The following is a 16,789-nucleotide window of genomic DNA, read 5'->3' on the forward strand; positions in this document are numbered from 1 at the left end:
AAGCCTCCATCTGTCTTTTCCAGTTCTTTCTTGTTCACTCAAGATAGAACTTACTTATTGAGTAGCTACTGCAGATCAGGTGCTCTCATGTTATTTTTTTTTTTTAAAGAGAGAGTGAGAGAGGAGAGAGAGAGAGAGAGAGAGAGAGAGAGAGAGAGAGAGAGAGAGAGAGAAGAGAGAGAGAGAATTTTTTAATATTTATTTTTTTTTAGTTCTTGGCGGACACAACATCTTTGTTGGTATGTGGTGCTGAGGATCGAACCCGGGCCGCCCGCATGCCAGGCGAGCGCGCTACCGCTTGAGCCACATCCCCAGCCCCTCTCATGTTATTTTAAGTTGTAAAATATTTTATACAAATATTTTCTAAATGCCATAATATATGTGTGTGTCTTTTATGAAAATCTTTTATAATTTCAGCTCAAATCGAAAAAAATTCTAGAAAATCATTGGAGTCAATTGGTTTCTTAGAAGATGATGTAAATAAGAGGTAATTTACTTTAAAAATTTTAACATTCTATTCAGTTCAGTGATGTTTCTAGTAGGATATGAGTTTTTCCTTTTATTTTATAATTGACCACAATGAATTTATTTTAGCTTATTTTCAGCATTTAGTTCCATATAGTGTCATCCAGTGAATGGTCCAACGCTACTCAGCTCATAGGCTCCAGACTTGGAGCAAAGTTAGCTGGTGAGGAAGCCCTGAAAAAAATGAGCAGAAGGAACAGAGTTATGTTTTTGTAGTAGAGAGATGAATTTAATTACACTATAACATGGATGTGAAAAAAGTAGCTTCTTTATTTTTTTCCATCAAGTTCTGATCTTTCTCGGGAGCCTCTAAACCTCTATAATTTTAAAAAGTCCTATTAATCCAATGTATTTAAACTTTGTTTAGAGCAATAATGAATAGTCTCTTGAGGTTTAACTCATTCTTCTGTTTCTTTCCAAGTTAATATCTGAGGAGTATACAGATGAGGGGCTCAATGAATTCTGAGAATGAGGAAAATGTACCTGACCAATGTACCTGTGCTGCTGTCAGGATTGGCAACCCCAGGATTCATGAAACCCATGGCGTGTTCTCTCTGAGCTTGGCTATGGCCCATTCTTGATTCTCAGTGGTGTGGAAGGCCCTCTGAGTCTCTGTCATGCCCTCCAGGCTGGTTCTCTTTCCACGAGGCTATCTATACTTCACCTTTGTCAAACCTTTGCTGCAGGTCACCTCCATCCTGCAATAAGAAGCCCTTGTGACTAACCTAAAATCACTATCCACATCCTGAGTGAACCAAGGAAGACCTGGAATCCTCTTTATGCTTATTTCATCCTCCTAACAAAACTTAAGTCACCTTATGTTGACATGAATCTACCCTGCAAAGCTTCTCTCATACTCTCACTAAAGGGTGTGGCTAAGAATTCTCTACTTGTATGCTCTCCTCAACCTACACAATACATTCCGTTCCCACCTCAAAGTCCCACAAAAGACTGTCTTGCTGCCACCTCTGCTTTGCTGTTTTCTCCTACAAACCAGACTGATGATCTTATCTGGTTGAAAGTCTATGGAGCAGGAATTGGAGATGTCGTCAGTGACTTGTATAGGGATGAGCAGAGGCAGACAAGAACCGAAAACCTGAAATCAATCCAATAAACCATTCCTTGAACTTGTGTTCATTTTCAGAAGGAAGTATCCTCCAGCAACGAATGACTTCAGTACAAAAGAAAAGAAGCCAATCACAAGTGATCCATTGAGTGACCATTGTTCAGTAAGAAAGAACACCTTGCTCCCCTTATGTTTTGAGGATGAACTGAAAAATCCAAATGCCAAAATAGTGGACATTAGTCCAGCAAAGACAGAAACTTCTCAAGTGGTAATATCTACTATTATTTAATAAATACTAATACTATGAACTTCAGAGAAAGCTAAAAAGATAACCTGTCATAAAAGTTATCTAGTCAGGAATCACTCAAGTATAGCTCTAGAATGCTCCACTGGGACCCTTGCTATTGTACAGATCAGTTCACAACTGATGCTCAAGGGATTACACTTTCTAAGGCCTTTGCTCTTGACGCCTCTCAAAGCTATATATAGCCTCTACCACCCTCATTAGAATAGTTTCCACAGTCTGCAATTTTTCACACTGCCTCCTTTCTCTGAACTGAAGACTCTCCTAGGTATATCTGATTGGCAGAGCCTATATCAAATGCCTGTGCTCAAGCCCCAGAAAGGCTGCCTAAGATAGTTTCTGCTTCACCTAAGGACACATAGACCTGTAAGGTAGGAAATTCCCTAAGGTATTGGGCAGACCAAAAATATAAGAGACTTTCACTACTGTGGCTAAATAGGAGAACTTGTGATCACAAAACTAAATATTTTTTTCTAGTAATCATAGACACCAATGTATCTTTCATACTAAAAGCACTCATAAAAGATGAATTTAATTTCACTTTTTTGGGGCAGGGGAGACCAGGAATTGAACTCAGGGACACTTAACTATTGAGCCATATTCCCAGCCCTATTTTTGTATCTTATTTAGAGACAGGGTCTCACTGAGTTGCTTAGTGCCTTGCTTTTGCTGAGGCTGGCTCTGAACTCATGATCTTCCTGTCTTAGTCTCTTGAGACAGGCTTGAATTTAATTTCTTATTTCACTAATTACAGCCTTAAAGAAAAAGTAACAATCATTGACTTACATTTGCCAAATGAATACTGATAATATATGTATTTGACCAATTTCTTTGGAGTTAAAACTTTTTACTTAGGACAAGACAGAGAATATGAAAGCTAAAAAAGGAAATGAGGGGAAAATTTAAAATTGCAAATCATACAAACAGATTTCACCATTATTGTGGTAAAAAGTCTGTCTTTAAGTCAACCTATTATTTTGGCTATTTTATTCCACAAATATATGTTACATATTTTTTGTATGCTAAGTATTATGCTAAGTATTGGTTTACAATAGATATAACCATTATCAGATAATTTTAAACTTTTTGAATTTGTACTAGAATAACCCGGTGTTTGTAATTTTGGTTTACAATCAGTTATGTCTCTTATGATTTTTTTTTACATAATCATTTTTTTGGTATGCTTTTTAAATTACAGAAGACAGAAACTTTAAAAATACCATCCCAATGCTCTATCCTATATGAAAATTTTATTTTCATATTTAAAATATTTGTAGCTTTTTACCTCAATAGACTTATGACTAAGTATTCTTTCCTTTAATTCTCAGGAACAAAAGGACACAAATCCTATAATTTTCCATGATAAAAAATATATTCAAATGTTACTTTTCACAAAAAATGGACTTTCTGCCCATCTTTGGCAAAATGAAAAACTTTACCCTCATAAAAGAACAAATTTTGTTTTGGAAAGAAACTGTTCAATGCTCAAATCTTTTATTGGCAATGAAGTGATTACCTTTTCTGAACCCCAAAGAACTACACATATAACATTTGAAAAAGATAAACAAGCCACACCTTTGAGAGTGGACCAAAAAACAGTGAAGAATACTTGTGATCAGCCATCAAAAGACAGACTTTGGAGTAGAAGTTATACTATCTCACCAACTTTTTCCCATTTCACAAAAAAATGTGTGGGCTATCTTGATAAACCTGTTATTCGAGAAAAGAGTGATAAAACTCACAAATTTGAAAGAATTCTTTCTACAATGAAGCCGGTGCACACATACAAATTCACTGCCTCACCTATTAAAGACTGCTCAAAACCTTCGAAAAAAATACTGGAAGTTCATAAAATAAGTGACGTAACACCGTTGGATGATTTGTTAAAGTTGTCAAAAGATGATTAAAGGCCTCCAAAGATGTCATTTGTACAGTAGTATTTTGGTAACAAGAAGCAAATAACCAAGTTTCAAGATGATAAAAGAAATCCAAATTGTAATATTCTAATGAATGGCTCAAGAAAGCAAGGCATAGAAACTGGAGTTACAAATCGACAGTGGTCCAATGGAGAAAAATCAACATTTTTTAGTAAATAATAGGATACTGGGAAATAATTATCAATTAGAGGGACTAGTCCATGACTTTTTACTATCTCAATTAGATTGATCAGTCATTAGCATTCCTACAGTAAAGTCTGATTCAAGACCAAGAATGGCATGCACTAACCAGATATTTGCTGTTGGAAGCCAATAAGCTTGTTCTATAATTGAATATCAAATGAGACAAACATACCTTTAATTTAGCACTGTGGAATTAATCCTTATCAGCATTTTAGAGAACCATGGATAAATAGTATCACATTAACAATGTATACAATTAAAAGGGTTTTTGTAAAATTCTGAGTAACTTTTTTTGTTAGAGATATTGGAACTTCACTACTATATAGTGCTTTTTCCAAGTGTAAATTTGATTTTTTAAAAATGAATTGGTAAATAATTTAAAAGAACAACGTATTCTTAGTTGTAAGTTACATAATTTTAATAGTGAAGCCTATAAAATATATTTTGACATTACATTTTATTTATTTCTCATTAACTTCTCATTATATCAAACAATATAAAGGCAGAATTCATCTTAGAAACAAGTTGTGGGGTAGGGATGTGGCTCAAGTGATAGCCTGCTCGCCTGGCATGCATGAGGCACTGGGTTCGACTCTCAGCACCACATAAAAATAAAATATTGTGTCCACCTAAAACTAAATATATATATGTAAAGAAACAAGTTGCATTTCAAAAGTTCATTTGTAATCAATTTCTTTGGAATTCAGAATGTATTTTACATAAAAATAATATTGCGGGACGGGGCAGTAGCATGTGCAAAGACTTGGGTTCGATCCCCAACATGGAAAAAAAACCCACAAAAACATGGAAAAAAAAAAGTGATAAATTCCAAGGTTAACCCACAAAAGACTTTTAATTTATCATTTTATCCCAGAGAGTTTAAGTAAAAATGGTAAAAAGCAATAATTATATAATTCCAATAATTAAAAAGAGAAAGCTGAGTAAGAACAGACTTTTAAAAAAATCTTCACTTTTAGTACTTGAGGAGAGAAGCTGGTTGGGTTAGAAGCATTTAAGGGAAGGTTTTGGGAGCCTTTGAGAATTTTCCGGGGGAGGAGGTCGCGGGCGTAGGAGGAGGTGGGGCGGAGCTGTCGCCGCCTCCTTTCTTCCTGTTACTGGCTGCGGAGGTGGGAGAGCGGCTGCAGCTCAGTCTTGAGTCACTTTTCTTTTTCCCTCTGTTCTGTTCTAATTGTCATCCATTCTCCCCCTGACTTCCCTCCTTTAGAGACAGGACAAAGCAGAGCAGTTTCCCAAGTCCCCTGCCGGGTCACAAACTCTTCGTAAGTAGCAACAATAAGAACAACAGGGAGGAGAACAGAGTTAATGGTACAAGGGATGATGGCAGTTTTTCTGAGACAGCGACAGAGAGAAGTGTGAGTGAGCCTTGGGATAGGGCAGACAGGAGTGAATTTGGACAAACGAAATAAAATGATTTCAGTCTCAATTTATTTTATCTCCATCTTAAGATGGGGACAACAGTACTTTATTACAATGTGAGTATTTTCAGGATTAAATAATACATAGTATTTTGAGCATTGCAGCATTCAATAAAAATTCCCTTCCTTTTCCCGCCTTTTCCCCTTAGGCTGCTCTTAATGTAAGTATAACTTCTTAAAAGATATTCTCAGAAGTGTCTCAGAAGTGTCCATTTTTTTTTCTAAATTAAATGTTACACGTATCCATAATATTCAGACTTTAGCCCACAGTATTAGTTAAACTGTTCTGGAAGTTTTGGCAGGTGCTTCTGAGCTTCATCCTTTAAGAAAGTATTGCAGTAACTTAAAATTACATTTGGCTTGAGGATTCTTCATTAAAGTAACTTCATAACTGGGAGCAGGGGATTGTGATAAGGTGGCAACCTAACTTCGGCACCTTTCTCTTCTACCTTCAGCTTGAATCTATCTTCTCTTCCGTAGCTGCTGGGGCTTTCAAGCATTGGGGTCAAGATCAGACTTGGATTCTATTCTATAATGACATCTGAACGTGTCCTCAAAGGCTAGTCTAAGTCACAGGCAGCGATGCAGATGGTATTGTACATTGCCTAGCTGGCCAGTTTGGATCTGTGGATCACCCCACTGGAAGGTTGCCTTGGATTCTGTGTAAATGTTCTGGAGGCCAAAAAGAAACCACTAAACTCATGAAAAGCTGTCAGGGATCCATGAGTTTTCTCCCAGATGCCTCACTAGGGGACTGTGGTCTGCTTATTTCTGTTAAATAAGCAGGAGGCCATTAGCCTGAGGTTGTTTCCATGCTTTGAGTTCCTAACTAATGATAGCCTAACTCAGTATATAAATAAACTGGAACCCAATTTAGGAATGTGACAAATAGCTGAGTTTCAGCCAATCACAGGAGAGGGTTTCAGCAACCCGGGCAGCCAACGCATCACCCCATACCCAATAAGGCAAATGCCTCATCACACCAAGCCCAAATAGATGGCTAGTTGTAACTACTCATGTGAGTTCTCTACTTTGCTTCTATATTCAGCCTATAAAAGCTCACTGCTCACACTGCTGGGCAGAGTTCTCTGAACATCTGATTCTAAAGTGCTGCCTGATTCATTGATCATTCTTTCTCAAACTGTGCTAAAATCTAAATTGTCTAAAGTTTTTCCTTTAACATTTCTATAGCCCCAGCCCACAGTAGGCAAGACGTCTATCTTCTACCACGCACAGGTCTATGGTCACTAAGGTACTGCAACAGTCTCATAAAAGTGGGAGCATAACTTTCCTAATATGAAAGGAAATGATAGGAACTCATCTGATTTACCATAAAATTAATAATTATGCATAGTAAGTAAGGAAAAATGAATAAAGAACACTTATTCCCTACCTCTCTAGTTTTCCTGTGTAGTCTTCCTTATAATAGCACCAATGATTTCCTACCTCACCCATTACTTCTCCTCATTAGGAGTGTGAAACCTGATTAGAGGTATTAGCAGTCTGCCCAAGTTTCTTGATTGGATAAGACTCATCCATTAAAAGACTATAAGCAGAAGGGGATTGATTATTTTCTCTTTTTTGCCCTAATTCAAAAGGAGCAGCAATCCTTGGTAAACGTGTGTATTCTGGAGACTCACGTGTTACGTTGGATGAGCGATCTTACAATTGGGGACCAAGAAGCAGAACAGTCCTACTTGAGTCTATTTTTCTCTCAAAACTAAGCCATGCTGTCAAACAGCTTAAACTCTGTTATGATTGCCATCAATCTACCTGTTACATCTATCTATCAGTTGCCTTCAAATTTGAGCGGGGAAGATAGGCATTATTTTCTTAAGCCTCCTCAGACTCTCTGTTAGGGTTCTTCAGAGGAACAGAACTGATAGAATATATGTAGTTATAAGAGTGGATTTGTTGGATTCACTTACATGATCAGAGGCTGAGTAGTCCCCCAGTAACCCTCTGCAGGCTGGAGATCCAGGGAAACCCACTAGCAGTTCAGTCCAAGAAGCTGGGAGCCTCAGCACAAAATGGGCCAATAAGGCAGCCCCAGTCAGAATGATGGTCTGGAAAGCCCTTTGAAGAGATACTGGAGCAAATCTGCCACTGAGCAAATCTGTATTCAAAGGCTAAAGAATCTAACTTTGATGTCCATGGATGATAGCAGCAGGAAAAAAAAAATGCACCCACTCAAGAAAGTTCAAGCTCAATTGCATAATTGAACTTTCTTCTTCCACATTTTCATTCTGTCTGGACCTCCAACCTACTGGACAATGCCACCTGCATATAGGGCCAGTTTTCCCCACTCAGTTTGCTGACCCACATGCCAGTCTTCTCTGGAAACACCCTCACAGATACACACTGACAAATGCTTTACTACTTTTCTAGGTATTCCTCAAATTTAGTCAAGCTGACAACCAAAATGAGCCATCACAAATCCCAATACATTTCTTTCAATGTACTTTCTCTGATTCTATCACATAGCATTTAAGATTTAAAAAATCAATGCTGCCAGGATTGGGAAAGACTCATAGGGCAGATTTGTATTTTAGAACCTTTGGATTCTTTGCACCTGGCACAGGTACAGGCCCAGAATGAATGTGGATTGGGTGGCAGGGGAAACTGCTACAGCAACTCAAACTGTTTGCAAGTCATCAATCTTGCCTTGCTTTCTGAGCCACACTCTCATGGAACTCAGATTCTAGTGCCCTGGCCCATCTTCACCCATTTCCATGCCTGCTCCAGCTTGGTTCAGTCTAAATCCCTACTTGTTCCTGCATGGATAATGGACATTTAGCAAGTGTTATCTACTCACAAAGAACGCTTTCTACAAGAACATCACATAGTTAAATTTGATATGACATTTTACTATCTTTGTCAAATTATATGCAGCACATCTGGAAATTTTTCTTCCAGTTGAATTAAGTAATTGGTCCTTGGCATAAGCAAATCAAATCTATACCTGAGCATAATAAAATTTATTTAACTTTAGTTGGAGTGCACAGCCAGATAGTCACATCAAAAATTCTTTTTGATAAGTTTGATCCAGCAAAATCTCTCAATCCCAGCACTTTTATTAATGTAACTGTCCTAGTTAACATTAACACACCTGGCTTTACTATGAATATGATAACAAGGCAATGGATTTCTCTTGACTTAACTCTTCTTTTTCCTTGTCTCTCTCTCTCTCTTTCTCTCTCTCTCTCTCTCTCTCTCTCTCTCTCTCTCTCTCACACACACACACACACACACACACACACACACACACATACACACACTCACACTCTATAGCTTTTAATTGAACTCTGCAGCCTCTGTATTTAGAAATCATAGGGGAAATGATTTTGCCTTTTCCTGGAGCAGAGAGCTTCTTCCCAGCAGTGTCCCTGAAGCCTTGGCTAGAATACCTCTGGAATGGAGCAGGCACTGTTTTCAAAGCAGCCTGTGCTACTTTCAGGCCTCACTAAAAGACACCAGACAGGAATTGGGTGATACAATCAAATGGATAATTTGAGAATAATTTAATAAGAGGCTATTGTGAGGGCTCCTGTCGTTCCCCAGCCCTAGTCATCCCGTAGCCTATGGGCTGAAAGGAAGTGGGGATTCACAGAATCCAAATAGAGCAGGATGTGATGCCAGCCCACGGTAATGCCTTGGGAAGGAAGCTTAGCTAATAATTCCTGAACCCTAATTTCCTCTTGCCCTCTTAAGCCTGTGGTGTATCTCATTGGCTAAAAGCAACCAAAAGTCGGGAATTACAGTGAGGCAAGAAAGGGCACAAATTGTAAGAAGGTGCTTAGCAACAGCAAGGTCAAGCCTGCAAGTAAATGCCCCCTTCTGTGTCTAGGTGCCTCTCCTGCCTCATTTTAGTCCCAACCCTGGTTTAAGTGAGTCCAGTGAAGTGATTCATATAAATTAATTCTGTTTTGTTCTCCCTAGCATGACAAATAGATTTGAAGGTGAACCGGAAGATATTGAGCACAAACTGTCAGGAAGTTCTCATTGTCATATGTCATAAAACTGTGGCTTCCACTAACCCCACTTGATCCACTGTGCTTGATCCAGAAACAATACCTGACCCAGTTAGATTTCTTTTAAGTATAATTTTCAAAAGTTGAGCTTGACTCTCATAGAAATATAAACTGAACACTTCTAAGTTTTATTCAACCCATTAATTAATAAAGAGATGCTAAACTAGTTTGAAAGAAAATATGAGGACATTTAAATAGTCAAGGCAGCCAAAAAAATGCTAAAGTGAATATGCTAACGAATGCGAAGCTGGTCAATACCGTAAAGGTGATAAGTTGAAAACTTTGGGGCTATCTTTTCTGCTGGAAGGAAATCAATGCTATCTCTACAGATAATTTCATTTGCATTGCTATGGGCAGGTACTCTTTGCATTATTATTGGTTTTCTATGAGTTAACCTCTTCTAAATAGTCTTAGACTTAATTAATCCACCAGCTATCCATCAGATAATTCCCAGCATTCCACTGCAATGCATTCAGTAATCACCTCTCCTATCTCTAAGTACTGGATAATGTTTTTACACATTTCTCTTCTCCCGGAAGCCATTCAGATGTTCAGTGACACCAGGAACAGTTCATCTTTCTCTGGGAGTCAGGTGCCCAGAGTTGGAGGCAGGTGTGGTGTGAATAAAAGAGTGTTTTATTTCAGGAACCCAAAGAGAAAACTAAAACCACTCATAATTAAAGCCAAGGAAATAATATTAATTGTAAATCCTATTTACTGCTTATTTTACTCTTAAGGAACACCTTTGTTGTGGACATTCTCTGCCCAGAAAAGACATCGGGCTGTGCCTGTACAGCTTTAACAGTGAGACCACAAGAAAGAAGAAAAGGACTCGTCAGACAAGTAGTGTGCAATGGTAGCCTCCAAGGTGGCCTTTAATTTGTCAACGGGCCTATAGAGAGACAATAGTTCATTTGATCCAAATGCTGCACTTTCTGTGAACAATATGTCTAGAACCAAAATATGGGCTCTCCGTTTCAGATGTGAACTACCTGTTTAGTGGTTCCAAGTAATTGGTGCTTCAGAGACAGTTTTCTTTCTTTCTCTTGCCTTTTCTCCTGGCACCCTTATAATTTTTGCTTTTTTTCCCTCTTTTCTTTCATTGTTTTGCTTGTGACCTTAGAGACAAAAAAGGGTCTTGTAAATCTTCCAGACTAGAGTTGTCTAATAGAGTTTTATCAGCAATGATAGAACTATCAGTATCACTGCTGCTTAGTAGAGTAGCTGCCAGCCACATGTGACTCTGAAACACTTAGAATGTTTCCAGGGCAGGGCTTTTAAAACTCAGCATTATTAATACTTGGGGCTGGATAATTATTTGTTGTTGATGACATTGCAGAGAAAACACATCTGTCCTGCTGGGTAGGAACCATTTGACTTTAGCCCTGTTCTCCCAGCCCTCAGCAATCTTATTTAACTCCTGTTGACTCCCCCTCATATATTCAGCCCCTGTGGCCATCCCAAACTCTCCCACTCTCATCAATCTCTTGACCTCATCCTGCCCACCAGTTGCCAGAAGAGAAGCAAAACAGCACCAATTGCAACTGTTGTATGAGATCACTTCCTCATGTAATTCTGGAGTTTACTTAAAATTTCCCATTCTCATGGGGATGATAAATATTAGTGAATTTCTTCATTCTGTGAGAAATTCAAACTGGGGTTACCTGTCTACCTAGAGCTAAGAGAGGAAGCTAAGTAAACAAAAACAAGAACAAAAACAAAAGTGTGCGCGCGCGCGCGCGCGCTCGCGCACACACACACACACACACACACACACACACACTATGAATGAAGATATAAGAGTATAAGAGGCCAGGGTTCAACAACCAGTTCTGTTAACTCATGTTCATTTGGTAAAGACCTTCAACCTCTTCAAACCTTAGGTTCCCCACCTGTATAACAGGAAAAAATGTTGATTTTTTTCCTAAGATTTTGGATGATCTTTCTAGGTTTAGACTTTTAAGATTAAACCCTTTTCTTCTTTGCTATTAAATTTTCAATTTAAAAAAATATTTATTGAGTGCTTACTATGTGCCATCATTGAGCTACCTGCTGGGAATGTATCAGTGACAAAACAGACTTGGTTTCTGCCCTCTGGTAGCTTTGTGGGAAAGCTGGCTACCTACCCAATGCTTTACCCTGGGAATGTTAGACTCTAGAGAATACAAGTGGTCTACCCTGTGGGTTAACCCACAGGTACTAGGAAGTGAGACTAGGCTTCCCTCAGTTCACGATTTCTTCCATGCACCTTTATTAACTGTGTAACAGCACTGGAGATTCTATGCAAATGGTTCTACAAGGAACCCAGAACAGACATCAGCCAATCAGAACAAACTATGACTATAATATGTTGTCACTCTTAGACTTATTCCTTTGGTTGCTGGTGTATGATGAGGTCTGGCAGATTCCACAGAAGGGACCAGAGTGACATGGTAGTAGGTCAAGTCTTGGAGGACTTGGGGAAGTTACTTTTTTCCCCCAGTTTTTATAGAAATATTTCAATATTCTAGTTATAGGGTGGCCATACTGCTATGCTACTATTGAATACAAACCCCAAGTAGAATTGATGAGCTAATGTGGACACCCAGCTATATTATTTATCAATAGCATTGATCTTTCCAAGATCACCAAAGTCTATAATACCTCTAACATTTTTAGCAATGTCTACTTGGACAATCTTAATTTTAATTTCAATCTTAATTTTATTTTGCTCATTTGACTCTATCCAAATTTCTACCCAGGACTTCTTTCTCCTGAGCCATTTCACAGTTCTTTTCTCTGAGTTCAAAGTAGATTTATCCAGGGTCTGAGCCTGTGGTGCAGTGGTGTAACACTTGCCTAGCATGCACAAAGCCCTGGAGTCAATCCTTGATCCTGCAAAAAAGAAAAAAAAAAAAAAAGAAAAAAAAATAGGTTTATACATCACCTCCTTGTATCGACATGTTATTCTAATACTTGTAATGGTTTAGAGTCCTACACTGTCTTGTTTGGCTCAATGCAATGTCCTTCCTTGGAAATTACTCTAATGGTAGTTATTTTTCTCTAAGTATGGAGAAACTATTTCATGCTTCTATAATCCAGAATGTGTGAAGAATTATTCCACTTCTCTATCTCTCTCTCCCTTCCTCCTTCCTTTCTTTCCTTCTCCTTTTTCTTCCTTCCTTCCTTTGTTCCTTCCTTGGTTCCTTCCCTCCTTTTGTTATTCATTCATTAATTTAACATACATACAGTGTATACCTTCTGTTCTATGTACTGAAAATAGAGCTGTGAGCAAAAACTGAGTTCCCCACTCTTAGGGACGTGGATGAAGATAACAATGGAACTCAATTTCATGGTTCCTCACTTGCATTAACTTTTTCTTAGGCCCCATAAGGGGCATTAGCAAAATGTATTTACCTGTCTTATGTATTTTACAAATTTTAAAAAACATACAGAAGATATCTTATTTGCAAGTGGTTAAGATGCTGTCCCTTTCCACTCCAATATTTTTGCCCTTGCCTTTTTAATAGATGATATTTAAACGGCAAAAGATATTTTAGGAATTCTAGTTGTAGGGTGGCTATAAGATGCATTAAGAATAAATCTAATCTGGATCTATAGAGGTGGCATGCAACCACATCTATACAGAGGCATTTAATTAATGGCTTCCAAGAATACTACTACTGCCTATTGTGCTGTCTTATCTACTGCAGGACACAATGGTACAAGTTCAGAGGACATAACATGAAACAAAATGTGTCCTATGGTGGCCACTGTGAAGTTTGTGGCTAGAAGCAGAAACAAGATTTGAAAGTTGGAAGTTGGAAGCTAGCTGTAAAACACATTTTCATCACCAATACAGCTACTAGCAAAGAACTGAGGTTTTCATCAATACTTAGAATAAGTTCTTGCTTGTTGAAAATATGCTAAAAATGTGTATACAGTGAAAGATATGTTGTATTCTTAATTTTTTCATAGGAACTATGCAAAATAGAAGTCATCAGAATTCCTGTGTTTGTAGAACACAGATTTGTAGCTATACTTCAGTGAGTCTGTTAAGTGTGAAGATGCATGTTATATAAATCCCAAGTATTGATAATAAAAATAAACTAGCAAAGCACTAAAAGAGAAAATGAGTTATTTTTCAATTAATTTATGAGAACTATATTACAGAATTATTATCATATACAGAAGTAAATATATATATATATAGCTGAAGACAGAAAATTAATAAAATTAATGTTAATTTTCTGCTACTTGTCACATTTTTAAAATGTCTTAGTCCTGATTCCCTGTGAGTAGACAGTAAGTTTTATACTTTGCCATGATCTGTGTGGCATCAAAAAAGAATCTCAAGTAGGGGCAACAGGAGATGGAGAAAAACACAGAGACAAAGAAAACACAGAGAAATTTTTAAGCAAAGCTGGGACCAGGTGGGACACTGCACTCTGATGGAGAAACAGTGACCCAGAGCTAGCTCTGCAAGTTTATTATATAGGGTCTCATAATCAGGAAGTTTAACTATATGAGCATTGTAAATTATTCAAGGCTTGTGAGTTATCAAGAGTTTTTCTTTGTGCATTAAAAAGTTACAAAGCTAGAAACATTTTTGCAGCTATCCTACCATCACAGTGCTAAGAACATCCTGCTATTACCCTGCTGCACCCAGGAAGCCTCTTGTACTGGAACATCGGATAACTGTTAGCATCAGAGCCAGTGTCAAGGCTGTTAAAATCCTCGCCTTTTGGCAAGGAATGTTTCCCAGGTTTGGCTTTTGCCAACACCACAGGATCAGCGATGACCTGGGGCTCATCTGCTCTCTACAGTTCTTCATTTATAGTTTTATTTTTTTTCTTAAAAAGTGCTCCCCAAAACTTCAAGTCTTATAAACCTTACATCGACTTCTGCTTATGGTGCTAATATTTTATTGGGAGGACACAAAAAAATAAACAAATATAACGTAGTCAAGAACTGGCAAACCTGGGCTGGGATTGTGGCTCAGCAGCAGAGTGCTTGCCTCGCACATATGCCCTGGGTTTAATCCTCAGCATTACACAAAAATAAATAAATAATAAAGGCATTGTGTCCATCTACAACTAAAAAAAGATTTTTTAAAAAAAGAAGAACTGGCAAAACTAAGACTACAAGGTAGGATTAGAGGACAGAGAATCTAGGAACCTGCAACATTTTAAATAGGTTGGTCAATGAAGACCACTTTAAAAAAAAAACACTAAGATTTTTATTTGAATTTTACTAGCTTTTCAAAAATGTGTTTTTTCTCATCTGGATTCAGCATAACACATTGAATTTAGTCAGCATGCCTCGTACTTGTCCTCTGAGCTGTCATTCCTTATTTTTTATTACCTTGAGTGTGTTTCATAGTAGATTCTTTCTTTCTTTCTTTCTTTCTTTCTTTCTTTCTTTCTTTCTTTCTTTCTTTCTTTTCTTTCTTTTCTTTCTTTCTCTAATTCTTTCTTTCTTTATATGTGACAGCAGCATGCTCATAGTAGATTTCATAGTAGGAACCAGTAGGTTCCCAAATTGAGTTTGTCTGATTTTTCTTTCTTATTATTAGATGAAGGTTATGAGCTTTAGAGAAGGGAACCACAGAAGTGTGCATTCTCATTATAGCGGTGAGAATAGGTCAATAACATGACTTCACTCACTGGTGACACTTGGTTAAGGTGGTGTCTGCCATGTTCTCTAATATAAAGTTATTATTTTATTTTTCCATGCTTTGTCAGAATATTTGTTAAAGTAACTAAGACCAGCATGCACTCAAGGGTAAGAAATTAAACTCTATTCCCTTGAGAAAGAAATATCAAGGATTTATGGACACACACTGTAATGTGTGTAGTGGTATCTCATTGTGGTTTTCACATAATTTCCCTGAAGACACACATTGAACATCTTTTCATGTATGCATTTTTCATCTGTACATTTTCTTTGGTGAGGTGTTTGTTCAGATATTTTCCGCATTTTTAATTGCTTATATTTTTTCTTATTGAGTTGTAAAAACTTCTTATATATTTGTAGCAAAAATCTGTTGACATATGTGATTTGTAAGTACTTCCCCTGTATGTGGATTGCCTTATAATTTTCTTAATGTTATTGCAAAAAGAAAGCTTTGAAAATTTGAATAAAATCCATTTTATTGATTTTTTAAAATTTTATGGAATGTGTTTTTGATGACATATCTAAACTCTAATCACTAGAAAGTGATGATGTCAACAAGATAGGGCAATAGGAAGTCCCAGACTTTCTCCTACCCTAAAGGAAATATCAATTTGACATTAGATGAACCAGCATTTACTGACTCACATAATACCTTCATAATACCTGGATAAGTACAGAACAAGTGAGAGAAAATCTATTCTTCCAAAAGAGAGAAAGAATTAGCATGTATCCAATGTTGTCATCTTTTTAAAATTTTTTTTAATTTTATTTATTTATTGGTATGTGGTACTGAGAATCGAATCCAGTGCCTCACATATGCTAGGCAAGTGCTATACCACAATCCCAGCCCTGTTCTCATCTTTTGTGGTACTGGTTTTCTGCCTCTCCTGTGTCAGAGCATGGACAGAATCCAGTATATTATAGAGGGGCATTGGAAACAAAGAAGAGGTGGGTGTTTTGCTGCTATTCTAGAGGACCCACAGAATAACAGATAAAGGGTATATATTCAGCAGCATTTCCTGTGGAGAGAGGGGAAAGAGTGAAGGGTATATCCAATGTTCTGTCTCTTAGGGGCCCATCCAAGGGTCTAGTTTATGTTTCATCTGACTTGGGTCATCAATGGGATCCAGTATGTTCTAGAAATTTTGGGGTACACTAAGAACAAAATTGAGTGACTTTCAGGAGCTGTAGAAAACTAGTAGTAGTATTACAGACAGATAATAGATAGATCAAGAGAAGGAAGGAAGGAAGGAAGGAAGGAAGGAAGGAAGGAAGGAAGGGAGGGAGGAAGGAAGGGAGGGAGGGAGGGAGGAAGGAAACTAGCAGATCTCTCTTTTTGGGAATGTACATGTACAATTCTAAGAAGAGCATATGCAGAAAAAGTCTTGAGAGGTCCTCAGAATTTCTAGATGGGCTAATTGGGGAAGGTTTTTCACTATACAAATTCAGTTTAGAAAGACTGGAAGAGGTTGCTATTTTTTCCAATGATCTGATCAAAGGTGCAAATAAATGTCCAGAAGCTAACTTTAAGGAAATCCTCAAAAAATTATGACAAAGAATTTAAAATAACTATTATAAAGATGTTCATGAGTACAGGAAAAAATTTATAATCAAAATGATAATATCAATAAAAACAGAAAATAATTAAAAGA

General features: G+C 37.5%; 1 protein-coding gene across 1 annotated transcript in view; it reads left to right on the forward strand.

The window, feature by feature from the left end:
• LOC308656766 (uncharacterized protein C1orf141) overlaps nucleotides 1–4,542 on the forward strand; it is a gene marked incomplete at its 5' end in the record, with an annotated part of 37,159 nt that extends 32,617 nt beyond the window's left edge. The window contains 3 exons of the mRNA XM_081308142.1: nucleotides 418–487; nucleotides 1,670–1,859; nucleotides 3,224–4,542. Of these exons, the coding sequence (XP_081164268.1) occupies nucleotides 418–487; nucleotides 1,670–1,859; nucleotides 3,224–3,802 (839 nt within the window). The 3' untranslated portion in view covers nucleotides 3,803–4,542. The remainder of the gene's footprint in view (nucleotides 1–417; nucleotides 488–1,669; nucleotides 1,860–3,223) is intronic.
• Between the last annotated feature and the right edge of the window lie 12,247 nt (nucleotides 4,543–16,789).

This window comes from Spermophilus citellus, assembly GCF_964194105.1.
Source record: "Spermophilus citellus genome assembly, chromosome: 9".
Lineage (NCBI taxonomy): Eukaryota > Metazoa > Chordata > Mammalia > Rodentia > Sciuridae > Spermophilus > Spermophilus citellus.